At 64.0% G+C, this 25,182-nt stretch overlaps 1 protein-coding gene across 1 annotated transcript; it reads right to left on the bottom strand.

Annotated features, from left to right (window-relative positions):
* Positions 1-1,079: 1,079 nt before the first annotated feature.
* COL20A1 (collagen type XX alpha 1 chain) lies at positions 1,080-25,012 on the bottom strand. Its single transcript, XM_057503295.1, is given in 43 exon segments — positions 1,080-1,187; positions 1,773-1,852; positions 2,045-2,176; positions 2,351-2,399; positions 2,494-2,575; positions 3,084-3,154; positions 4,020-4,073; positions 4,332-4,385; positions 4,529-4,557; positions 4,560-4,581; positions 6,632-6,685; positions 7,309-7,395; positions 7,881-7,960; positions 8,048-8,204; positions 8,690-8,800; positions 9,013-9,154; positions 10,786-10,924; positions 11,519-11,550; positions 12,197-12,330; positions 12,487-12,655; positions 13,032-13,168; positions 13,285-13,334; positions 13,337-13,426; positions 13,793-13,922; positions 14,317-14,368; positions 14,370-14,454; positions 14,628-14,773; positions 14,876-14,981; positions 15,736-15,792; positions 15,795-15,864; positions 16,156-16,310; positions 16,556-16,662; positions 16,664-16,709; positions 17,420-17,584; positions 17,899-18,018; positions 18,362-18,520; positions 19,746-19,880; positions 20,002-20,092; positions 20,094-20,146; positions 22,683-22,693; positions 22,695-22,735; positions 22,738-22,796; positions 24,687-25,012. Coding segments are annotated over 43 exon segments (3,921 nt in total). The 5' UTR covers positions 24,757-25,012.
* Positions 25,013-25,182: the final 170 nt, after the last annotated feature.

Raw genomic sequence — 25,182 nt, 5'->3', positions numbered from 1 at the left:
GGCAGTGGGAGGCCCACAGGTGCTCTGGGCAGTGCCAACAGTGTCCACGCTGCCCCAGGGTGGCGTGGGGTGGTTTCTCCTGACTCTGGGGCTCAGGCTCCAGGTGCTGGGGGTGCAGGAGAGGGAGGGCAATGGGGCTCCTCCCCGGGAGCCGGGTCCGGGTGGAAGGGAGAGGCCCGGGAGGCAGAGGAATCTGCTCCTTCTGCCAAAGGTCACAACCTGCCTCTCCAGACCCCCACGTGTCAGGGTGCCAGGGGGCAGGGCCCAGCCGGCCTGGGAGCCACAGCCTCCCGACCCTGGTGGTGCTGGGGCTGTAACGTACTGGCAGGACGGAACCGACGATGTCATCCACACCGGAGGGGCACAGGCTACAGCGCCACGGCCGGGGGCAGCTGCGGCCTCAGGGAAGGGGTTGAGTGCCAAGGTCAGAGGGGGACCGTGGGGCACGGTCCTTGAGGCCAGGGAAGGATGTGGCCTCTCTCTGAGACATGGGAATGTCAGACTCCACCCCACAGAGCCAGACTTGGGGCTCCTGGGGGACCACGCCCATCCCCAGTAATGAGGAGCCGCCTCCCTCCACCCCATGTGTCTGAGTGTGGGCATGGCGGGGAGGGAGGCTCCCAGACCCGTGCCCTCCCCTCCCGTCCTCCCCGCAGCCCCCACCCAGGCTCCTCCCGCACAGCCCTCCGTGTCTGGAGCACTCGGGGAGGAGGGGCAGGGTCACCTGAGGCAGCAGAGGGGACGTCCTGGCAGGAGAGATCAGGCGGGTGTGGGCTGGCGGGGCTGCTGATGCCCGGTCGGGGCGCAGTGGCCCAGCCCAGCCCGAACCTGGACCCAGGCTCCCGCCTGTTCAGCAGGATCACGGGCAGAGCAGGGCCACAGGCCCTCGAAAAGGTCTGCTCCTTGGGGCGCTGCGTCTACAGGGCCTGCCTGACCTCCGTGGCGGTGCTCTGGGCCCCTGAGCCCACCTGCAGTCCTGCCTGGCTCCCCCAAGGCCTGTGAGTCCCCACACACCCCTGCTTCCCCTACCCAGGGACCCCGTTTCACCCGCCTTGCTTACCCCCCACCCCCCGCTGCCCTCAGGAGTTCCTCCTCCCCAGTGGGGGCTCACCCGTTCCTCCCGGGGGTCCTGGATGCCTGCTGCCCTGCAGCTCAGGGTTGCCCGTCTGACTGAGCCCCGGGTTCACCTGAGAGGAAGGGTGTGGGTGCTAGGATTGAGGGGTACAGGCGGCAACAATTTCCTTTCTCAGGGACCCTGTTTGGACGAGGGGAAGGTGGGTGCCTGAGCCCCTCCTCGGGCCTGGGGGCAGCAGGTCCATCCTCATGGGGATGAGGGTCCCTGGGCCCCAAACAGGCATCTGTCGTTAGCTCAGTGACCACGGTCTGGAGTGAGGTGGGGTGGGAGCCAGGTGGGGGTCCCTGGCTGAGTTCCTCACGAGAGCGCTTACCAGCCTTGTCTAGATGGGTGGGTAAAGAGGGGTGTTTACCCTGAAGGCAACATCTGGGGACTGTCATGGGCTGTGGGGCAGCAGATTCCCACCGCTGGGGTCCCCCCCCAAGCACACAGCCTCGGGGGCGAGCAGGACCCACTCCCCTCCCTGCTCCCCAGCTACAGCCGCTGCCCTGCTGGGCTCCTCTTCCCCACTGAGACCCACAAGTTCTGCCTCCCCTAGTCAGCCTCTCTGCCCACCTCAGCGTCTGGGCCACGACTGGCCTGCAGCCCCCGTCAGATGGATGGACACGTGAAAAGGTCACTGGACCAAGCCTCTTACTGCACCCAGGCAAGAAGGGGAGATGGAGCACGCGGGAAAGAGGGGGGCATGGGGGCACCAGGACGTGGTTTCCTGGGATCCTGGGGAAGGGGCCGCTTTGAGGGCCCGGGGAGCCAGGCAACGCCCAGTTCTGTGTGCGCTCAGGTGCCCATCTCCACATCCAGGCGCCCGGGAGGGCAGGCGGCCTGGTGCAGGGGCCACACAGAGAGACCAGCCCAAGAGTGGGGGAAGAGCCCCGGTGCCCCCAGACCCTTCCCCAAAGGGGGCAGTACCTCCCTCCTCAGAGTGGGGGCCACCATGTCCCCCTTCCCTGCTGTGCCCGCCAGCGCATCTGGGAGCTTCCAGGATGGGCATGGGGGGCCTGGCACTCTCGTGGAGGAAGGGGTTGAACTTCAGCAAGTGCTCTGGGAGGCGGAGGGGCGGTCGGCATGGGTGCAGGGTGGAGGCTGGGTGTGCTAGCGGCTGGGCGCCAGCCACCTTCCCAGCATGGCCGGTGTGAGGACAGAGACGGCACGGGGGTGCAGGGGGCTGTGGGGTCCCACGAGGAGGCGGCCACTCACTCCGGACGGCGGACTCGCAGGCTTGGTGCACAAGCTGGTAGATGGCGGCCAGCGGCTGGGGCTCGCCCTGCGGGGAAGAGGGGCCTTGGGCACAGCACCACCGCCAGGCTGGCCCCTCAGTGCAGGGGGCACCTCAGCCCCCCAGGCGGAGCCTCACTTACCTTCTCTCCTCGCTCCCCCCGGGCCCCAGCAGCCCCTGAGGCAGGAGGAAGTGGGGGGAACTCGCCGGCAGAGAGAAATAAACTGCAGCAGAGAAGCCCTTCTGTGCGGGGCCCCATCCATCCAGCGGGCAGGAGACCAGGCACCTGAGACCCCAAAGGGGCAGGGCCTGAGCCCCACCCTGAAGCCCTAATCCTAGCAGGGAGACCCCAGGGGGCAAAGCACACACTTCTCCGCAGGCAAGAGGGTCCCAGGGCCCCTGCAGCTGGGCTGCAGGGGTGAGTGCGGCGGGCCTGGACGGAGTCCACCCGGCCCTCGCCTCCCTCCGCCTGCCCAGCTCTGGGGAACCAGCTGGAGCCCCCACCCAGCCTGCAGGCCCAGGTCTGCCCCAGACCCCTACTACCTGACCCCCACCTGTCCTGGGCCTCGCTGGCCCAGGCTCCCTCTGCTCCGGGCAGGCCCCAAACCCGAGTGTGGACGGGCCTTGCTTCACAAACATCCTGCCCAGGAAGCCAGCGAGGATGTGTGCACACATCTGTGTCCCCCACTACCCCGACTTGCTGTCAGGCTGGCTGGTTTTGGGGGAACTTACTGTGGGTCCATGGCCCCTGGGGGTCCTCACTCCCCACTGGTCCCCCTGGCCCCCGCCATGCCCTGGAAGCCCTGCAAAGATGCAGAGGTCAGGGCTTGACTGAAGCCTCCTCCTCCCTCCAGGAGGTTCCCTGGCTCCCTACGGTCTGGGTCCCCACTGCCCTGGGCTAACACCAGACCCCTTAGCTTGTCCCCAGCCTCCTGCAGGCCTGTGCCTCCCACGGGCTGCTCCTCGTCACCCAGCCCAGGGCTAGTCCAGGCCCTGCTATCCTCACCCTACGCCCAGGGAGACCCCACCTCCTGATTCTGTACTCAAGTGTCCCCTGGCTGTGTTCCAGTTGTCCTGAGTGTGACCACAGGTCAGGTCCCCCAGAGGGTGGCTTCTTGCAGGAGGGGCTGAAGCCCATCCCTGGGAGATCCTGGCTGGGCCTGGGCTGTCTGTCCCGGACCCCCACTCAGAGCAGCCCCCAGGCACAGAGCTCAGCACGGACTCCCGGGAAGCAGGGCTCGGGTGGGAAGGCATTTCCGAATGGAAGGCCGCAGCCCCTACCCTCCAGCAGGGTGGCCTCAGGGGTAGGGGGTGTCCTGCTGCTTTGGAGGGAGAGAGAGAGAAGGGGGCGCAGACACCTTCCTGCTGTGTGGAATTGGGGTACAGGTATCGGGGGACCGTGCAAACACTGCATTGTCATACCAACCTGCCGGGGCAGGGGGCAGAAGGCAGGGGACAGGGGAAGGCTGCTGCACTCCTGGGCACAGGATGCTCACATGCCCAGCAGAGCCTAGAAGCTTCCAGCCCAGGGAGAGGCCCCCCAGGTTGCCTCCTGGAGGTGACCCAGCTGCAGCCAGTTGGGGGAGAGGGGGCCAGACCGTGTTCAATTCAGCCCCAAGAGCCCGGGGGTGTGGGCAGGGTGCGGGCTCAGGGAAGAGCGGTGCCTACCCTGGGGCCAGGGGGTCAGGGCAGGCCAGCAGTCCCCACCAGACCTCGCATTCCCTGAGGGCAAAGGAAGAGGCAGGCCGAGGGAGCCTCACACACCTGCACCACCCCCAAGGCGACCACATGGCCCCCACAAGCAGCACCCTGGTGACCCGTGACCCAACCCCACACAACGAGACGGCCAAGCACAGGACCTGCCCCTAACCCCGCAGGGGCTGATGCTCCCCTCCCTCCACTGGGCCACAGTGCAGGCAGAGGAAGAAGCCACCCCACAGCCTCCATCTCAGACCCTGGCCCGGTGGGCTTCTCTCCCACCTTCGGTCCCTGGAGGCTGACCTTCCCAGGGGAGCCCTGGTGGCCAGGGTGGCCCTGTAAGAGAACAGAGGGAGCTGACCAGGCTGGGGACAGGGGCTGACCCAGAGGAGGACCTGGCCTCCCAAGACCCACGACCCAAGCCCACGGGGGTGCCACCGTCCCCACCCCAAGCCCTGAGCAGGGTCTGACCCCACTACCTGCAGGCCTGGGAGCCCATGGTCCCCTTCTCTCCTTCGACCCCTGGTGGACCCTGGAGGGGAAAGACAGACTGGGCAGCAAGGCTCGGGTCAGGAGGGGGAGTGTGGGGAGGGGAGACAGAGGGGGGAGACGGGGGATGGGTGGGGAGGGAAGGGGAGACGGGGAGGGGCAGATGGAGGGGCAGGAGGAGGATGGGGAGATGGGGTGGGGGACGAGGGTGAGGTAGGGGTGGGGAGCAGTGGGGTGGGAGAGGCAACACCTACCACAGGTCCCTGCGCAGTTCGGCCCGGCTCCCTGGTGACCCCTGCTGACCTCCAGGACCCTCAGGCCCCATTTGCCCAGGTGGCCCAGGCTCTCTCTGGAGACATGGGCAGGGCTGGGGTGAGAAGGGACACCTCCTGCAGCCCCCTCCCTTGATCCTGCCCTTGGAGCACTCCCTACCTCTGCACACATCCAGCCGGTGCGTCCAGACCCAGGCCCACAAGGGGGGCACTTCCACTGGAGGGACCCTGCCACGAGCCCTCTGGGTCAGCCCCCGGCCCAAGCATGTTTCCGGGTCACGGAGACGATGAGGGCCACCTTCAGGGTGTGCGGCCAGCTCCACCCAGCCCCCACCCCTTCTCCCACATCTGGAAGCTTCCAATGGCGGCAGGTGCAGAAATCACTGTGGTTCAGCAGAAAACCCCAACAGGCCAGTCAATGCTCCGATCCCACCAGAACATTCTACCAGGCCTCTAAGGGGCAGTGACACCAGTGCTGTTTAAATGGTTCCAGGTTGCAGGGCAAAGAAAGAATGCTTTCAAATAATTTTTGTGAATTCAGCCTATCAATGCACCACACTCTACAAAGAGAACAGCAGACACTTTCATGTTTGAATAATGATGTGAAAATCTGAACTACAGCATTAGCAGACAGATCCTGTGGCCCATGAAGTGGACAGTGGGTGCTCAGTGACCAGGGCGGCTTTCTACCAATGCAGGAACGGCTCAGTACTGAGGGTCACACAACTCATTCACCACACGGCAACCCAAGAAAAATTGTTTGATCACGTCCATAGCAGCTGAAGCAGCACTAAATCTTATTTAATATCCACTCTTGATTTTTTAATCTCCTGATAAAACAAGAGTAAGTGAATTTTACCATCATGGGAGAAAAATATCTGCCGGATACCAAGCCAGCCCCACAGCCAACAGATCAACGCCAGAGGCATTTCTACCAGTCAGGGCCAGGGCGTCTGTTCACAGGCATTCGTTCCTGGACGAAATACTGCATTTTCACCACCGTTACACGAGAGAAGGAACTGAAGCGAAAAGCAATGTTCGGCGGGTGATGTAAATTTAGCCAGGAAATCCCAGGAAAGCCATCCGAAAGTAACCCATGGCAAGTGAGATGACGGAGCAAGAAAGAGGAGACAGGAATGATGCAGAGAGAGAGCAGCTACCGCCAGGGGCCTCGGCCACCGGCCCGGGGTCGGGGGAGACGCGGCCTCGGGGAAGGGCCGGCTGAGCGCTGGGGGGAGCAGAGCCCGTTCAGGGGGGGGGGGCCGCTCAGTTGGCGGCTGCGCGGAGAGCCGGGGGCAGAGGCCGGTCCCCCCCTCACTCCTCACGCATGATTCACCTCCGGGAACGGCATTTGGTGCGTAAAAGCGCTACAAGTGCTAGAAGGGACCGCGAGACCCTGTGCTCTGTCCTCGGACCCAGGGAGGCCTTCCATGGAGCAGAAGTCGGGAGCTACAGAGGACAGAGCTGCGGGCTGAGGGGAGAGAAGCCGATCTGCTGGGAAACCCGGTGCCTCAGGACACGAGACTCAGAGCCCAGATACGCGGCCAGCCGTACAGAGGCGGCTCAGAGAACGTATTTCCATCAAGAAAACACCAGCAACTTCCAAAGGGCGCCAGAGCTGCGTGGAGAAATGCCAACTGATAGGGCCCCAGCACCATTCCCGTGGCATTGCCCAAGGCTGTGGCCACACAGGACTTGTGGGGTGGGGTGGGGAGCAGGCCCCGGCCCAGAGAGGACACCTGGGCCCGGGGGGCAGGGGGCTCACCCCTGCCTCTCGTGCACATGCCGGGTCCCTGCCCCTCGGGCCTGCCCATCACTCACCCTGGGCCCTGGGAAGCCCCGCTCTCCTGGGGCTCTGCTCCTCCTGGGGACACCCTGCAAGGGTGCCAGCCGGCTGAGCTGCAGCGCCACCCACCAGGCCGGGTGGACCTCCGCCCAGCACTGCCCTGTACTCTGGGCCTGCCTTCCCCCAGCAGCCCCTGGCCATGTGCCCACGGCTTCGGGTGGGTCTGCCCTCAAGCCCTGGCTCGTCCCTGGTGAAGACTGCGGGCCCACAGCAGGAGGCCCAGGGCCTGGGGAGCTGTCTCCCTGGAGACCAGATGGAAGGGCTCCCCCAAGGGCTGCCCCACAGCCCAGAGCACCCAGGACCCAGTGACTCACAACCAGGCCCACCACGCCTGCCGGCCTCACAGCAGTGCCTAGACTGGCTGGGCCTGGGCCCCCACCCAGCTGGGAATCCAAGATAAGCTGCATCCCACTCCTGCCAGGGTCAGCTCCAGGGAGGGAGGCCAGAGGGAGGCTTGGAGGAGGGGCCTGGCAGGGTGGGGGCGGACAAGGCACGCACGGAGGAGGCTCATGAAGTGCATCCCATGTGCGTGGTGGGCCCAGGATGGCTGCTGGAGCCCAGCTCCTGTGCAGGGGGTGTCGGGGGCCTGCCCTCTGCCAGTGGCAGTGAGATGTGGCCAGGAGTCCCTGGTCACCCCCAGGGGAGGGGCTGCTGGGCTCACCGAAGGTCCTTGGGGCCCAGGGACCTGTTAGGAGCAGGTGCCGTCAGAAGGCAAAGCCGGGCAGGACTCTCCATCCTTCTGGAAGAAAGGAGACCCTGCTCAGTAATGGACTCTCCCCAGCTATGGTCTGAGCTGGAGCTCAGGTAGTCGTGGATGCCTGGGTTCCAGGGACCCTCCAGACCCACACCTGGGAGGCTGGGGGTGAGGGAATGGGTGGCATGAGTTCCTGGGAGGACTCCCTCTCCCAGGCTCCCCACATGGCCGGCCCAGCACGGTACACCGAGGACCCCTGCCCACTGCCTGCTGCGTGAGCCCCGACCTGGTTATGGCCCGGCTCTGCCTGAAGAAAAGGGAAGTGGCCCCCTGCAGCTGGGGCTCCCCAGCCCGCTCCAGCCTGCGTGCTCCCAGGGCCTCCTGGACTCTCCCATCCTGCTCCCCAGGGTCCCAGCTCTGGCCTGTGGGCCACCTCCTCAAGGAAACCTGCCCTGACCTCTCCCCCGCCAGGATGACAGACGCCCGGCTACCCCCAGGCTCTGGGGCCCTTGGCAGCACTTGCTGCCTACCGCCGCAGGGAGCTCACAGCACCTGTCCTCCTCTGCCCAGGGGTCACCGCACATGATCTGCAGTGTCTGGAGCTGCAACGACGAAGATGAGCAGGGTCAGCCCGACGCAGCCTGGGGGTCTGCCAGCCCCGCCCAGCCCTGCCCAGCAGGAGGCACCCAGCTCACCACTGAAGAGCTGCCCTGGGGGCCCCGGGCCTTGGCCAGCCTCCCAAGTAAGATGAAACCAGTGGCGGGTGGGCTGCCTGCCTCCCCGATGGGCCTCTCAGCCACCTTCCAACAGTCCACGTGCAACCTGCCTGTGGAGTGGCTCATAGCCACGTGCACCTGCCAGACACCACGGGAGGTTCCCCCAAAGCCCCAACTAGGGTGGGCGCGCCCACCTGTGCTCACAAGCCACAGCTGGGAGGAAGCGCCCATCACCTGGGGTCAGAATCTTGACTCTGCCCCAAGTCTCGGACCCTCTCACTGGGCCTCAGTGCCCACTCTGTAAAATGGACAAAGTGCCCCAGCTGCAGACCCCTCCTAGGAACTCACAGGACCCAGAGAAGAGGATTGGGGTGCTCTCTGACACAAATCCAGACAGGGGCACCAGGGGCAGAAGGGACCTCACGGGTAGAGGCCCACATGGGCCACCGTGACTCCCGAAGGAAGTTCCAGCACAGGGAGGGTGGAGCCGCTGGGATGGGACAGCCTGTGGCTGGGAGATGGCGAGCTTGTCCTGCAGAGTCCCGACAGTGGGGGGCTCTGCCCCAGGACCTGGGGAGCTGGGCAGGGGAGGGAAGCCTCGGGCCTCCAGAACCTTCCAGGACCTTGTGGAAGCTCCCCAAGAATATGGTCCTCACTTTGGACAGGTCGAAGGTGACCTCCTGCAAGGTGGCCCCGGGGACATGGTTGAAGCAGGTCAGGGATTTTCTGCCAGCTGTGGGGATGGAAGCAAGGAGCATGTGAGGCCCGTGGCAGGTGCAAAGCCCCATGTGCCCCAAACCTCAGGGGCCATGCTTTGGAGACGGGGGGTGCCCTGCTCTCTGCCTGGAGAGGCCCTGGCCTGGCCTGGAGGTGGACTTGCTCAGGACCCACAGCCCAAGGGGCTTCCAGGCCGACCTGAGCCCGCTGCCCTCCCTCCCTCCTGCCCATCCGGCAGGACCCCCAGGGTGGGCTGGAAGTCCTTGGCCATCATCTTCCACAAGGTGAAGGCCTCACGGGGCGTCTTGGGGAGCAGGCGCAGGAGGAAGACCACTGTGTGTTCTGGCGGGAGGGCGGCCGGGCAGGCATCACTGTGGGAGCATGGGTGGGGGCCCTGTGGGCCCGAGAGGAGCCAGGACAGTTGGGCCCCTGTCATTCATTCCCTGGCCCCCCGGGGCTGCAGGCCAGGGTCCGTGTGGCCAAACTGGAGCCTCTCCCGCCTTGGCTTCCTCATGAGTGACGTACGTGAGGGACAGAGTGCCCCCCAAGGCTGTCCCCCCACCCCCACACAGGCTCTCAGAGTGTCTGAGGACACAGTGCTCTGCCCCTGGAGGCCCAGCTGGGGCCAAAGGCCCCCCCCCAGCCAGTACCCAGGGCGACACTGGGCAGGGTCCCACCCTTTGGAGTCTGCGTGGGAGAGGCTGCAGGCGGGAGGCCTGGCAGGGGGGCCCTGTGCTGGGGTGGCCGTGCCCTCCCACTGACCTGTGCTGTCGGGGTGCTCAGGCTGGGCGGGCAGTGGGGACCCATGCCAGCGCCCACTGGGAATGCTGAGGGGTGGGGAGCAGGGTCTTGGGTTACCCCATAAAACTGCTCCCTATTTGTCCTCCATCTGCGCTTAGGATAATGAGGAGCCCTTAGACCCAGCCCAATCCATGCTTGCAAGTCTCTGAGCACTGACCCCAGGGCCTTGGTAACTGCTGCACCCTTCCTGAGGGCCCTTCCCCTCCATTGTGCCCCGGTGGCTCCTGGGGTGGGGCATGCCTGCCTAAGAGCAAACAGGAAGTGCCTGGCCTTTCACACAGTGAGGGTCTGAGAGAAGCCGATGGGCAGCAAAGGGACGGCGTGTGGGAGCCACGGGTCTGTGGTCAGCTGGAGAGAAGCCGGGGACCAAGGGGCAGATAAACGGCAGAGTAAACCGCTGGCTCCAGGCAGGCAGAGCAGCCCGCCAGAGGATGAGAACGTGACTGGGATGAGAACCGGAGAAGAGGAGGGCTTCGGCCCACTGCAGGAAACCGAAGTCCCACGAGGCGAGGCGGGAACAGCTCTGGGCGGAGCTGCAGCAGAGACCTCGGGAGGAAGAAGGCGGAGGGGGGCTGCAGGGCTCATGGACAGGGCGATGCCCAGGGTGGAAGGGGTGGGCTCGCTGTGTGGGTGGGAGGCCAGTGGGGAGATGTAGGTCTTAGGAGCATTGTGTACAATTATGTATTTTTAATTTTCAAAATTTCTCTTACAAAGCACACGAGTACCTCGATAATTTCAAGCATTTGAATTTAAGAACAAACCGCACTATGCGCATCAAAGGCACCTCCACGCAGTAAGGTGGTCACCACGTGTCAGGAATCACTGTGGGTTCTTCACGGTTAGTCACACACTGGTTGCTTCTTACAAATTCTTTCAAACGCCAATATGCACACAGGAGGCGGGGGTTCTCAAAGCAAATTTAGTGGCTCATGTGCAGACGGCTGCAAGGTTGCCCTGTCCCTTAGAGCGCATGGGAGAAGGACCTACACGTGGCCTCCTTCCAGCCACGTGAGATTTGCTCATATGTCAACCTCAGACTTCAGAGCCCACTGGCCCGGGCGAGTATGCCTGGGGGGCTCTGGGCTGGCCCGGGCTTCCTCCTTACACGGCCATCCCAGGAGGGTAGGGTGGAAAATGTGGCGGGTGCCCCCCTCTCTATGGTCACCCTGCCTCGGGTCACAGCCCGCCCCTGCCCTCCCACCTGGCCCGGCGTGTCAGCTGAGCATGCTTGAGGAGCGTGAAGGCCCTGGCCTGACTGGACACTGAGGGCTCCATGGCCACACCGCGGATGGAGGCATATTCCGTCTCCACGAGGCCTAAGGCCACCATCAGGTCGAAGCCTAGGTGGGACACAGCAGGAGGCAGAGAGGAGGAGGTGGGAGGCCAACAGCTCCGGGACAGGGACACAAGATTAGGGGCGGTGGGCGGGGTGGGGAGACCGCGCCCCTCAGGGGGCGGGTGCCGATTTCCTCAGGGCAGGAGCTGGGAGCTCAGGGGCAGTAGCCCTCAAGAAGGCCACCTGCCCCCCCAGGGCCTGGTGCCCACATGTCAGTCTGCTCTCTGGGACAGTCTACCCCCACGAGCTGCTGGGGACGCTGTGTGCCTCCCGGCTCGGCCCCTCGCCCAGCTCCTGGTCACCATGGAGCCTCATGGGGGTGGACAGGCCCAGGGCCCTAACCTGCCTCTGCTCTGCCGGGTCCCAGCATAACCTTGGACAAGTGACCTCAGATAACCTCAAGAACCTTGACTGTGAAGCAAAAACAGGCACCAGCCAGCCTGTGTGCCTCCCATGAAGGGAGTTCTGCCTGAACACCTGCCAGTGACCCTGTGACGCTGGCCCCCATCACTGTCCCCTCCACACACACCCTCTAGTGGCCCCTCAGTGGTCATGCAAGCACAGGGACCTACCTTGGAGGGAGCTTCTGGTGGAAGGCCGGGCAGGCTGCTGCGAGGTGACAGAGTGGGGCTCAGTGGGGAGGCCCCGTGCCCGACACCCGGGCCTCAGTCTGGCCGCACCCGTGCACAGGTCCTGGCTCCGGGGCGCCGTGCCCAGGAACAGGAAAGGACAAGGCAGGTGTGCTGTTACCACAGCCTGAGAGGCCCCCTGGCAGGCCCAGCACAAGGCCAGGGAGACACCAGGCGCTCTCATGGGTGAGGGTGAGGCCAGCATCTGCAGAGGCGCCGAAGCCAAAGCTAGATGACCCACGGAGGGGACAGAGGGCAGCTGGGGAGGCCGCTGAGGGCCTTCTGCTCTGAGTGCCTGATTTTCCAAGAAAACCAGCATAAAACAGGAAAACAGGAGCAATGGGGTCCTCTCAGCTGGACCTCGGCCTGTGGGCGGCAGGACCCTGGGGGAGACCGAGGCCTGCCCTTGAGCTCCACTGCGGGCAGGGCGGCAGGTCTCTCCAGCCCCACCTGCCACCCTGTTCTCTGCATCCGGCTCTCACAGGGCTGCCCCTCCTCTAGGCAGGTGCAGGAGAGTGAGGCCGTTCCCCAGCTCAGGGCATCTGTGCACAAGGTTCCAGCTGGGAGCCCCATGCCCGTTGGGCCTGGGGGCCTGGCTGGGTCTGGGGGTCTGGGGGCCTGGGGACTTGGCGGGGTCTGGTGCCCGCTCACCGGTCCGGCCTGTGGAGGACACCGCCACACTCTCACCTGCACTGTAGACTGCAGAGACCAGGACCCTGTACTCGGTGGCTGCCGGCAGGTCAGGAAGTGTCACATGGCTCCTAGATCCTGGAATGGAGATCTGTAGGGAGGGGGTCACCTGAGCTGCCCCCTCCCAAGGGTCCACCCCTTAGGCACCTGAGCTCACTTTCAGCTGTGTGGCCTGCCAGGGAAGAGCCGCCACCTCCACAGACAGGGTCCGTGGGGGCCACTGCTTCCTGGCCCCACCCACACTCACCGACTTCTCGGATCCTGAGCCCGAAGCAGAAGCGCAGGTGAGCTGGTAGTGGAGGACGTGGCCACTCGGTGGTGTCCAGCTGACTGGCAGGCTGTTGGATGACTTGGAGGCCACCGCCAGGTTGGAGGGCGGGCTCCGGCTTACTGGAGAGAACACAGGGTGGGTGGGCCTCAGGAAGGCGGGCCCAGAAGATGGCTGACACGCCCACCACACTCTGCATGGTGCCCTGACCCACACCTCACGGCCCCCCGGGTCCTCTACGTCCCTCCCCCACCCTCCCACCCTGCCCTGCTGCTTTGTGGCCTCAGCACAGACAGGACCCTGGTGCCAGGTCAGCTCTGGGACCATCCTGAGCACCGTGTCACACCAGGTGCCCTGGACTCTCAGCCACCCCAGGAACACCTGCCTGGAGGGTCTGGGACTAGGGGAGCTGCCTGCCAGAGGTTCTGCGAGTTCAGGGTCCTGGGACCTTGGACTTGGGGGAGTCTGGGTCCCTCTGGGCTGTTCCCGCGCCTCAGGCAGCTGAGGGGCACAGCCAGGATCACGTACAGGGGGCGTAGCGGAGGGACACCGGGTCACTGTGGGCCCCGTCCCTAGAGTAAGCCAGGACGGTGATGTCATACTCCGTGTGCCTCCGCAGGCCCGGCAGCACAGCCACGCACAGGTTCCTTCGGGTGGAGATCTGTGGACAGGAGGGTCCAGGTGTCCGCCCTGCACAGCGGTGTCCTTGTGCTGGGGCCCGGCTCTGGCTGAAGCAGGCGCTGGGGTGCGGGAGGGCGTCCTCTCCCCGTGCCTCACCTCACGGGCCTTCCCATCTCCCAGGGGCGTCCACGTGATCTGGTAGACAGCACACCAGAAGCCACTGTGGCCGTCCACTCCAGCCAGACCTTGTCCCCTGGGAGCTCTGTCACCAACAGCCAGCTCGGGCTGGGGACTTCTCCTGGAAGATGGAAGATGAGAGGGCCTCGGGCAGTGACCAGCCTGGAGAGGGGCACTGGGCCCCACAAGGCTCTGAGGAATCCCTGCTCACCCCACGACTCCTCATCAACATCCTCATGTGCCATTACGGAGGCTTCGCCGACACAGGGTCACCCCCTCCTCCCCTTCCTAGGGCCAAGCTTTGGGCTGGGCACCAGCCCCTTGCTGGCGGTGCCCCCGCCCCACCATCACACTGTCCTGGTACCTATGCCCACCTGGCTCGGCACTGCACAGAGCAGGTGCCTAAGCATCTGTTGATCTGAACCATCCTTGCGGGCAAAGAACTCATCCTGACCTGGGGACCCCCACCCTGACCTCTGCCACTCACGTGTGGTCACGTGGCCGGTCAGTGTGGAGGAGCTGCCCCCAGGGTAGAAGCAAGTGACGTGGACGGTGTATGTGGTGGAAGAAGAGTGGGGGCTCAGAGCGGCCGAGGTGGCGTTCCCAGGAGCCTCCATCTGCAAGGTGACAGGGACACGGTGGGGGCCTGGAGCCAACCCAAACCAGGAAGGGACAGCTAGCAGGGACGCAGACCCGGGAGGGACCTGCTGGCCAGGACTGCCCGCAGCCACCCCCAGAGTGGGAGCCTGGACATGCCCTGGGGCCGGGGGTGGGGCCCCCAGACAAACCAACAAGCCCGCTTTCCGCTGGTCACACCTTGGGTCCCTCGTGGCTGTCAACTGTGTCTGCATGGCTGCCTCACACCTGTCGCCTCCCACGCCACATGGCACCCCCAAGGGCTGGGATGGTGTCAGTGCCGCTGTGCTTTCCCTGCACGGCCTGGGGGGCTAAGGGTGCTGGCCCCCCTTGGGCACTGCATCCCCGGTGGCTGCAGGCAGGGCCTGCTCTCACCTGCCCCGAGCGGCCTCCCTCACTGGAGACATAGCGGACTCTGAACAGGTGCAGGCCTGAGGGCGCCCTCCCAGAACACGCGGGCCGAATCGTGGCTCACGTCCGCAAGGCCCAGGGGCGTGGCAGGGGCCAGGGCAGCTGCAGAGCACACAAAGGCCTCAGGGTCCCGTATGGTCAAGAATGGGGAGGGTGGGCAGTGCCCAGGGTTGGTGGGGCTAGAGGGGGTCTGGGGCTCCTACCCCATGGAAGGCTCGGGAGAACCAGCGGTGGGCATTTGCCATGGGTGGCAGCTGGTGGGAACAGGCACTCACGGGTCCTGGCACGCACGCCCCGGGCCTTGCTGGCCTGTGCCCCTTACAGGCTCTGCACCCAGACGTCATAGTCTCTGCCAGGCCCCAGGCCACCCAGCAGTGCCTCTGGCTGCCCTACCCACACCTGTGGGGACGTGGCACCCGTGCTGGCCTCTGCCTGCCATGCCCCCACCCTGCCCGCCCCCAGGGCCCCCCCACTCTCCCCTGACGCAGGCTGTACACCTCCCCAGCCCCCGCCCTTGCAGGACCACCGCACCAGGTACTGGGTGGCCCCAGCCGAGGGCTGCCAGGCGAGGCGGATGGTTCTGGGCATCACCGTGGCCAGGGTCAGCTCCCGGGGTGGAGGCAGAGGAGCTGGGGAAGGGGAAACCCTAGGAGTGCAGTCCAGGCGGGCATCACACCCACCCCAGGGACCCTCACTTGTGATACAAGGACCTCTGCGAGTGAGGCGCTGGGCGAGAGCATTTCGGGGAGTGCAGCCTCTGATGAGCCCACTTGGGCCGCGTTTCTGGCTCTGGGGCAACACGGCCCCCTTTAGGGTTCCCTTAGGGCCACTTGCCCTGAGGGCGGGGGCTGGGCCTCCAGGGCTACAAGGGCCCCGTGAGCCACACACAAACGGCCACACACGAACGGCTCCACCTGCTCAAAGGCCCAGCCCCAGAGGGGCGGCTGCGGCTGACAGCACGGCCGGGGGTGGGGGCGGTGCAGTGTTTCTTTTCATGTGACAAAAACATCGTGAAGTCGCCTGTGGGAGTCACGTGGCAGCACCAGCCTAGAGCGCCACTGACGGTGGGCTCTGCAGGCTGCGCTGCCCCCGCGCAAAGCTGCTACAGGGGGCTGGCGGCAGTCCCAAGGGAGGGGCGCCCCTAAGAGGAGACAGCCGCTGAGCAGAGATGGGTCCCGATGGCAGTCGTGAAGACACGAGCGAGGCCACTTGTGTTCCGAAGAGGCCACAGAGGGTCAGAGGGGCCCCGTGACTCTGCCTCGGTCACACGCAAACTGGCGGTGGCACCCGCCCCGGAGGAAGACCCAGGACTACCGGCCGCACAGCCCTTGCTGGTGCCAGGCTGGTGCCCCACAGCCCCAAGCCCACCCCCACCCAACCCACCTGTGGTCACCAGGCCCCGCAGGCCCTCACCAACACCGGCCTGGTACCCCGGGAACCGGACTCCCGGTACTCTGTGCTGGAGGTCAGGTTGTTCAGCTGCACGGATGAGGGGGGCCCTTCCACCACCATCTGCCGCAGCGCTGTGACGGAGTAGGGCGGTAAGGGGAGGCGGGGTGCCAGGCAGGGAGAGCGGGGCTGGGGCTGCACGCCCAGCCCAGGAGCCAGGCAGCTCTGGGCCACCAACCAGGCATAGAGACAGGAGCCCCCACGGCTCCGCCTGGCCCCACTTGGCTGGCTGGCTGGCTGGGCATGTTTTCGGGACTCTGGCTTTGGGGCCAGCTAGGGGTCTGGCAGGGCCACCCCACTCCACCCCTGCTCAGTGTGGGCCCTGACTGCACAGATGGGCTGGCCACCTCTCACCTCCCTGGGGTTGCCACCCCTTGAAGGCCACCACATGATCAGATACTTGAGGGGGGGCTGCGGGGCTGGAGTCCAGGACAGATGGACGCTGGACGGGGTCACCTGGGTCAGGACCAGGCTGACAGGAGCAGAGATGGGGCCCAGCGCCAGGGCAGCTACCACCGGTGTAACTGTGGGGAAACTGTCACCAGCCCAGGGGGCACTTCCAGGAGGCACAGGTGTTTCCCCAGCTGGGGACTGAAGACCCTTCTGAGCCATGACAACCGGGCAGTGGGTTCAGGACTTCCATACGGGAGCCACAGTCCCCCGCTCCTCTGTCCAAAGTGGACAGGCAGGGTGCCAAGGCTGAGGCCAGTGTGGGTGACCCTGCTCCCCCACCCCTGCAAACCCACCCACTCACCTGGGCCCCTCTGAGGTCTCCTGCCCTGCACCTTCTGGCAGATGAGGCAGCTGAGCAGGCTGGCCAGTGTGTTGAGCTGGGGAAAGTCCGGCACACTGGGGGCCACTGGGGGACACCAGGAGCCGCAGCTCACCCTCGTCTGCATTCTTCACACCTGTGCATGGGGTGAGGTGTGGCACGGATGCCCCCGACCCCACCCACTTGGCACTGCTGTCCCGTCTTACAGCTGGGACCAGGCTCCTTGCCTGAGTCACCCAGCCAGTGTGGGGGGCCATCCCAAGCCACGTGCCAAAACCCCCAAGGCCCAAGAACGGGGTCATCTGTCAGGCCCAGGTGAGAGACACAGCCCCAAGGCAGCAGGGGCAGACCCCTGAAGGCCCTTGGCAGGCTGTGTGTCCCTGCGGGATCTGTGGGGCTCCGGGCCAGGAGGGCCCAGTGTGCTTCCTCTGGGTCCCACACCCCGCTGACTGACCAGCAAACCCAGGCTCTGGGATGGATCATGCATGAGGGGGTTCGGTGCACCGGGGAGGCCTCTGTTCCCAGGAATGCCCCAATTCTGGCTCCTTCTCCAGGCACAGAGTTACAACTGGTCCATAAGTCAGCAGAAAGAGGCTCCCGAGGGGTGCGGGGTGCGAGTGGTTGCCATGCACAGGGGAGATGGCCACACATGGCTGCAGACTGGCAGATCTGTCCCACACACCGTGTGGCCCCTCTGAGCGCCCCTGCACACTCCGCTCCTCTGAGCGCTCCACTGCAGATACCACGCCACCTCTGGTGCAGCTGAGGCTGGGTGCAAACTCACACCTGTGGTCGGGGGACCCACCCTGCTGTGAGAACCTGGGCAGAGAGCCTGGCACTGCTCACCCACAGCAAAGACGTCAACACCCAGGTCCTTGAGGATGCAGCCGGCAGCACGGACATTGTCCTGGGACTTGCCATCTGTCACTAGGACCACCACCTTGGCCGCCTCTGGACCGGAACCGGCGGCAGGCTTCAGGTTCTGCTCCAGCACGTGGGTCAGGGCTAGGCCTTGGGATGTAGTGAGATAAGGTGCAGACAACCCCATCACCCCTCCCAGCACTCTGCCCCCCGCCCTGGCCCCTCCAGGGAGCAGGGAGGGGCCATCTCCACCCCATCTCCACCATATGCCCACCAAAGGTGAGCAAGGCGGAATCTGCCCTTCACAAAGGGGTGAATAGGTGCCCACACTGCATGTAGGCCGCCTTACACACCAGTTTTCAAATCTGGGAGGGTGACGGGAGGTATCTGCAGGAAGGAGTGAGGGGCTTCAGGACAGAGACCTGGACAGACCCCAGGGTGGGGACAGTGGGGCCCAGGCATACCTGTGAACGTGTTTCCCCCTCTGTAGCGGAGAATGTGGACTGTGGCTGGCACTTTGTCCTTGGTGCCAAAGGTGTTGAGGTCCCACTCAGTTTGGGGATCTCCACTGCACTGAGTCAGGCCTGGGAGGGGAGGTGCCGCAGGGGCAGGGCACGTGCTGAGCCCACCCCTCCACTATGCACACAGCTGCCGGGGAGTCAGCAGGGAGGTTCCTGTCTGCAAAGCCCCAGGAGCCCCAGAGGAGGGGCCAGCGTGCCACCTGAGGAACCAGCCTCCGACCGGGTGGGGCCGGGTGGGCCAGGTGGGCAAGCAGCCTGTTGGCTGCAGGCGGGCACCTCAGCAGAGAGCTGTCCTGCCTGTCACCCCACTTCCCGCTTCTCAGTCCTGGAGTCAGCTCCGCTGGGGGCTGGGGAGGAATGGTGAGGACCACCAGGGAGGGGCCGCAGGGCAGGGGCTGGTACCCACCTACTTGGACTTAATCCCGCCCTATTTCAAAGGGCTCAGTGATGCTGACCAGGAGGTCTTTGACCTGCTGGAAGTGACTGTGGCCGATACTCCGGGACCCATCAACCAGGAAGATGATGTCCATGGGTGTGGAGGGCATGCAGTGGAATGGGGGGCTGGCTGGGTGGGCAGGGAGGGAGCTGAGGGGCTGGGTCAGGCTCCTGAGCTGCTGCCGGCCAGGCTCAGCACCCAGGATCTCCCCCACTGGGGCTGGGGTAAGGAGGTGCCAGGGGGCTTCATCCTCAGGCGAGGCAGAGAGCCAGGTCTTGGGGAGGAGGGAGTCCTGAGCTGCTTGGGACTCGCCAGACTTAAGAAACCCCCATGAGCCTTGGTCCGTCATCTCAGCATCTTCAAGCCCCCCAGAGAGGATGGGCGATGTCCCAGCAGCCCCATGCCTCTGCCTCCAGCAGCCTTCGTGGTGCTGGGCACTGAGTACAGCCGTCTGCGCAGGGGCCCGCCCCCTTCCCTGCCTGCCTAACGCCCAGCCCAGGGTGCAGAGGCTGCCCAGGGGGGTGCTGGCTGGGGTGGGTGGGGTCAGCACCACGGACAGCTCCAGGCCCGGGCCTCACTGTCGCCTGACCTGGGAGCTCTTTGGAGACAAGGCCAGGTCCCTGTGAGCTCAGACAGCACCTCCAGCCAAGCGCCAGAGACCCTGTCTAATGGGGAGACACAGCCCTGCCCTGAGGCCCAGCAGACCCAAGTCCACTGGGAAGTGGTGAGGGGCCTGGACCCCAGGACCCCAGTGAGAGGGGTCACGCCCCTGCGAGGAGAGAGACACCTCCTTCCGTTCCAAGTCTGATGGGAGACGCAAAGTCAGGGCCATCCCGGGTCTGGCGGGAGAGGCGCAGCACCGCCTGCAGGACCTCGCAGGACGCCAGAGACCAGGCCGTACTGGTCTGTCCTGCCCACGTGACCAGCAGCCCACCCCTTGAGCCCAGAGGCTGGTGTACTGGCCGTTTTGCCTGGCATCTCTCCTGCCAGCAGAGACCCTGGCATGGATCTGCCTCTCCAGGTCTGGGGGGCACTGAGCAGGGGCTGTCCCTCTGGTGCCCCTGGGTGGGTGCTGCCCCTTGCCAGGCACTCCTGGGGAAAGCCACTGCTGTCACCTCCCGCCTGCCACACTCAGGCTGGGGGCTTCAGGCACTGGGGCCCCGAGTACACCCCCAGTGGGTGGGCAGCCCCAGTAAATCTGCCTGAACCCAGGGTAACAGCAGGCAAGCTTCAGATAAAGCTAGAGTGTGAGTCAGATAAGAGGAAGAACTTCCCAGACACAATGACAAAAACCACGAGAAATGGAAAGTTACTCTCTCCCCATGCCACTTACCCCCACGCCACTTTGGCCCACCAGGAGTGAGGGGATCTCGTCTTGGGGTCAGGGTGACTCGGGGCTCAGGGTCTGGGCTCCCCGCAGGGGAGGAGGTGGGCTCCAGGGCTGTCCTCAGTGGCCTCCTGCTCACGGCGTTACTGTTCAGATCTTCAACTGCAGAGAGATTCGAGGGGCTGTCAGGGCCCCAGCGACTGGCGCTGCGGCTGGAGGCTCAGCCGCTTCCCACACACACCCACCCCGGGGTTGGGGGTCAGAGGGCAGGACCTTGACTTACTCACAAACTGCCTCCGAGCCAGCAGGACATTCCCAGAACCAGTGAGCTTGAAGATCTGCACGGTGTGTCCCCTGGAGGGGCTCAGGCCCCACCACTGTGGCCTTGGGGGTCTTGGGGGTCAGCCTCACCTCCTGCTCCGAGTCCCCTGGGGTGGGGGTGGGGGTGGGCAGTGCTGTTGAGGCCCCAAGGCCAGGGTGTGGGGTGTGGGGGGCACAGGGGAAACCCTCTGCTCCTCCTGCTCTCCTCCAGATCCCCCCTCTGCTCCTCTGTGGGATCTGACGGAGGGACCTGCGCTCCGGAGTAATGACCAGCAGGAGCTGTAGCAGCGACACATCCTTTACAAAGCCCCCACTTCCAGGGCCCCAGCACAGCAGCCTCGGAGACACCATGAAGGTCAGAGCCGGAGGCTGCACAGGAAGACAGGCGCCCCCAGCTCTGTGAAGGCACGGGTCTGTAAGCGCCAGGCCTGGGTTCAAGCACTAAGAACAAAGGACCCCAAAGGGGACACGGCCATATTCCCAGAGGAAATGGCCTTGGACAGCCAGAGAGCCTGCATCAGACGTCAGAAGCACTTGGTCACCCTCCGGTGTCAAACACTGGAATCTGGAGAGTGGGACAGGCAGGGAGCACCCCCCTTGCGCCCAGGGAGCCCAGGAGAGCACAGGGGTGGGTAGGGCGAATGGCAGGGTCACCGCACAGAGGCTCTCTGTCTTGCCAGCAGCAGCTGACAGCTCTTGAGCATCTGCGTGTGCCTGGCGGTGCCCTGAGGGCTTCAGGAGATGCAGCATTCCCACGGACCCGTTACCCCCTCTGTAGATGGGGGTACACAGTAACTAGGGGGTAGAGCCGGGTCACAACCAGGCCTGCCAGATTCCTGAGCCCACCTCCACAGACAGCAGACGGTGGGATTCAGACACACGTGCACTCCCATGTGGACATACACACGCTGCCCTGATCAGGGGCCCCCACACCACCCGGTCTCAGGGGCTCGGGCTGCTGACCTGTCCACACACTCACCCCACCCCAAAGGCCTGCTGTTCCATCCCCTACCCCCTCTGCAGTGCCACCAGCTCCACCCCCACCCCACCTGCCCAGTGCTGGTGCTGGCTTCAAGCCGTCCCACAAGCCCCATGCACTTTTATAGGCTCATACTTAGAAATGTTTTAATTAAGCCGCTAAGAGTTCATTAAAGACAGAGCGTTAAACAGATCACAGGTGAGCTGCTTTAACGCATCAGCTCAACGAGCATGACAGGCTACCTGCTCGTGGGTTCAGGGTCCCGGCAAACACAGCCCACAGGACACCTGCCCATCATGTGCACCAATGCACAAACTGCAGGCAGTGGGCAGGCCTCCGCTCTGGTGCTGGCAGGCCAGGAGGATCAGACCACGTCTCTGCTGAGTCACAATCACTGGACAGAATATTTCTTAAGAATCTGCTTGAAGACCAAGAGCTAAGAAGGCAGCAAGTGACGTCAAGGCTGTGCTCCAGACCCAGAGAGGCCTGGCCGCCTTGGGGGCTGGTGTCACACTGGGGCATGCTTGGATGGACGGTTTGCTCACAAGTCTGCAATGTGACAACCCATTCCCTTCATTGTACTATGCTTTCTTCTTCTGCATGTATTTAAAGTTTTCCATAAAAATTAAGTTTCAAAGAGGAGAAGCAGAGAAAAAAATTTTAACGAGTGTAATAAAGAGAAAACAAATAGGAAGATGGTAGGTTTAAACCCAAATATATCCATAATGTCATTAAATATAATGGAAAAAAACATCTTAATGAAAAGACAAAGATTGTCACACTGGATGAAAACCAGCAATGATGTGCTCCTTGGAAGATGCATCTAAAGGCGAGACAAAGGCTGGGCAGTGAACAGGGAGGGTCTGGTGCACACAGTGCTTGGGGAACCGTGTGGAGCACATGACGTGGAATTTGGGGAAAAACACAACTGGAGAGGCGGCTAGGAAGACCTCACAGTGAATGAGGATCCATACACTAGGAAGCTAGGATGATTCTAAATTTGCACGAGCCTCAGTATAGACAACAAAGGCTGGGAGAGTACAAGAGAGACATACCTACAGCCACCGGGGGAGTAAAAATATTCTTCTCGGTCACTAGCAGGGCAAGGAGACCACAAAAGTGATGCAAACAGAAAAGATTTGAAAAATGACATCTGTATACTTGGCTTATTCAAATATTAGAAAACTATAGCCAAGCAAGAAGGGGTTCCCTGTGGGAGTGGGACCCTGCAGGTGAGCTTGGCTGCTTTGGTGTGGAGCCAATTCCTGCAATGACACCCTCTCTGTGGCTTTTCCACATGCATAAAACTGAACCTTGGTGTCCGAAAAGTCTGCAACTAGCAGCCGTGGCCGTGGCCATGCAGGAGTGTTCTGTGGCTCATCTGAGCCTCGTCTGGCCTCCGGGCCTCCCTCCCTTGAACCAGGGGTGATATGGGCAGACACTGCTGGAGGAAGGGGCTGCATGCAGAGCCCGAAAGGGCTCTTAGTCACCGACGGCATGCCTTGGGTGTGCGCTGGATGTGGGGTACAGTGATGGGAACTGGGAGGCCTGTCCTCTGCCAGGGGTTCCCCAGGAGTGGGGCAGCAGAAAGGATAGGCGGAGTACGGCAAGGGGACAAAGGGCCTCCATGCTGGCCCCTCGGGGTGGGCGGCAGAGGCCCTCACCTGCCATGGGTCACCTGTGCCAGGTCTCCGAGGCCACTCCCCTCCGACCCCACCCCCTCCATTTCATCTGCAGCTGGTCCTCAGGCAACACAGCCAGCCTCAGGCGGCCACTCGCTGGGGAGACGGGACAGGGTGGTTGGGACTGGCCCCGTGACCAGCCCAACGTGCTGTGGGGCCGGGGACCTGACCGGACAGGTGTGAGCGGGCAAGCCCCAGCCTGGGCTGGGGGATCAGGCTCTCCCCAGGTCCGAGGCGCTGGGCCGCCAAGTAGGTCCAGAGCAGCCTCCACCTGGCCCTTGGGAGTGAGGCTCGGGCCAGCATCTGGGGGTGGGGAGCGGTGACGACCCTGACGGGTATGGGGGGCGCTGAGCCACAACAGCAGCTGCCCCCGATATCCTTGTGGGCCCAGGCGGCAGACTGCACCCCCAGCCACACGGCCATGGCTCGGTCCGCACAGCCATGTGGCAGGTGCCAGGGCCTTCCAGGGAACCAGAGGGTCAGTGGGGCCTGAGCCCTCTGCCACAGCCTGACCTCCTGGGGAAGCTTTGGGGGGCTCCGTGGTGGGGGTGGCTATTTTTGGAAAGTGGGGACAGAGATAGGCTTTTTGTGGCTGCCCCAATGAGAGCTAGGGGTGTGGGGAGCAGGGTAGGGGTGGGGGCGCCCAGGGCAGACATGGTGACTGCCTCAGACCAGGAGGTGGCTCTCCAGATGTCCGGCTGAAAGGCAGGAATGTCTTTGTTTGGGGGACTTTGAAAAGCCCCTTGTGAGCTGGGGCCCCCAGCTCCTGCTCGTGAAGGCCCCACTGTCTCTCTCTGTGCCTCTGGCATCCGGAGCTGCTTCGGGGGTCCACATGCTGGGGGGGCCTTGGCAGGGTGGGGGCCAGCAGCCAGAGGCCATCTGGTGGGAAGTACCCACACCAGAGCGACCCCCCGCTAACCAGGGCTGTCCTCAGGCAAGGGCAGTCTGCACGTGCGGGTCCCTGTCCACCCAGCTCTCCCTGGGGCCTGGGGATGGGAGATCACAGCGCCTGTCCAGCCTGCAGGGACCTTGCGAGGGGCAACCCATCTTGCTGAATTCTTAACTCAAGTTGTCTGTGGGGTCACTTAGTGGCTTAGTCCCACTTCAGGGTGATCCTGTCAGAGCCACAGGGCAGAGAGCTGCCAAGCAGCAGGCAGCAACCCGTGTGCACAGCCAGAACCAAGAAATGCCACAGAGTAAGAAAGTGGTTAGCAGACTTGTGGCTCCACACTGAGGGCTGGCTGCATGACGTGGCCCTGCTACCAGGGCAGGAGAGGTGTTCCTAACAGAAACCAGGAGGTGGGCAGCCAGACCTTGGCAGCACTCCAAGAGGCGCAGCCTGAAAGGGGCACGGGAAAGAGGCACGGGATGTGATCTTTTCCCCTCTCAACTCAGGGGGCGCCTGGGGTGTGCCAGGCAGCCACCCAGGCTGCAGCCGAAGCAAGTGTGCGAGCGGCCGGAGCCTCCAGGTGCTCCCAGGACCAGGAGCCAGCCTCCTGGCGTGGGTCTGAACCTGCAGCCCTCTGCAGAGTGAACTGACGAGGACATCCCCACGGTGTGCTTGGCTGCATCCCCCCAGGACATTCCAAATGACACTGAGAACGCCCAGCAGGAGGCAGTCGGATGAGAATGTCCCTCGCTGCACGCCTGCAGCAGCCCAAAAGCAGCGCACAGAGCATGAGGCTGCACGGGGTGCTGGGGAGAAAAGCCGGGGCAGAGCTGCCCTCTGCCTGCAGGCGCACCAGGAAGGCGCCAGGGGCGAGCCAGGGACAGAAGGAATGGTTCTAGATTCTGCATTGGAAAGGCGCTCTTGGAGTGACCCAAAGTGATACATTGACACGAGGGGAATAATTGTCTTGAAAACAACCAGAAAACACAACTTGGAACTGTGGAGGGTCAGAAGCAGGAGGGAGGTTTGTCCTGTAAGTGGGGCCTCTGCCCTGGGGGGGCCACAGTCCTAGAGACCCTCCCCTCCCACATCCTTACCTTGTCCCTGGCTGGGTCCCAGGGCAACACCCAGCCAGAGCCAGAAGCCAACCCCAAGGTGGGGGTGCATGAGGACACTCTAGTGTAGCCTGCAGAAGAGGCTGCTCAGCCATGTGTCCACCTGTCTGTCCGTCCCCTCCAGACTGCAAAGCCAGAACTTCTCCATCCACACCCTTATGGCCAGGGAGCTGAGCCCACGCCAAGCGCCCTTCTCCCGGCAGACACAGTGGTTGTCTAGAAAGTGCTATACCCCACAGCTGCCCCTGCCCTCCTGTCCATAGTGGGCTGGAGTCCCTGGGGCCTGGCAGGAGCTTCCTGGGATGAGAGGTCAGCGGCCCCAGACACATCAGGCTCAGTCTCAGCCTGTGGCCCCTGCCCGCCTCCACCCCATCGTGACACTCTCCGCAGGGCAGCAGAGCCCTGATCGCTGCTCCAGCCACTTATCAGACCAGCCTGGGACGGCTGCTCTCAGGTCCCAGGGACCCAGGAACGAAAC

Source organism: Manis pentadactyla, chromosome 5, assembly GCF_030020395.1.
Source record: "Manis pentadactyla isolate mManPen7 chromosome 5, mManPen7.hap1, whole genome shotgun sequence".
Classification (NCBI taxonomy): domain Eukaryota; kingdom Metazoa; phylum Chordata; class Mammalia; order Pholidota; family Manidae; genus Manis; species Manis pentadactyla.
Note: the sequence above shows the minus strand (reverse complement) of the source record. Positions and strands in the feature narration are given on the sequence as shown.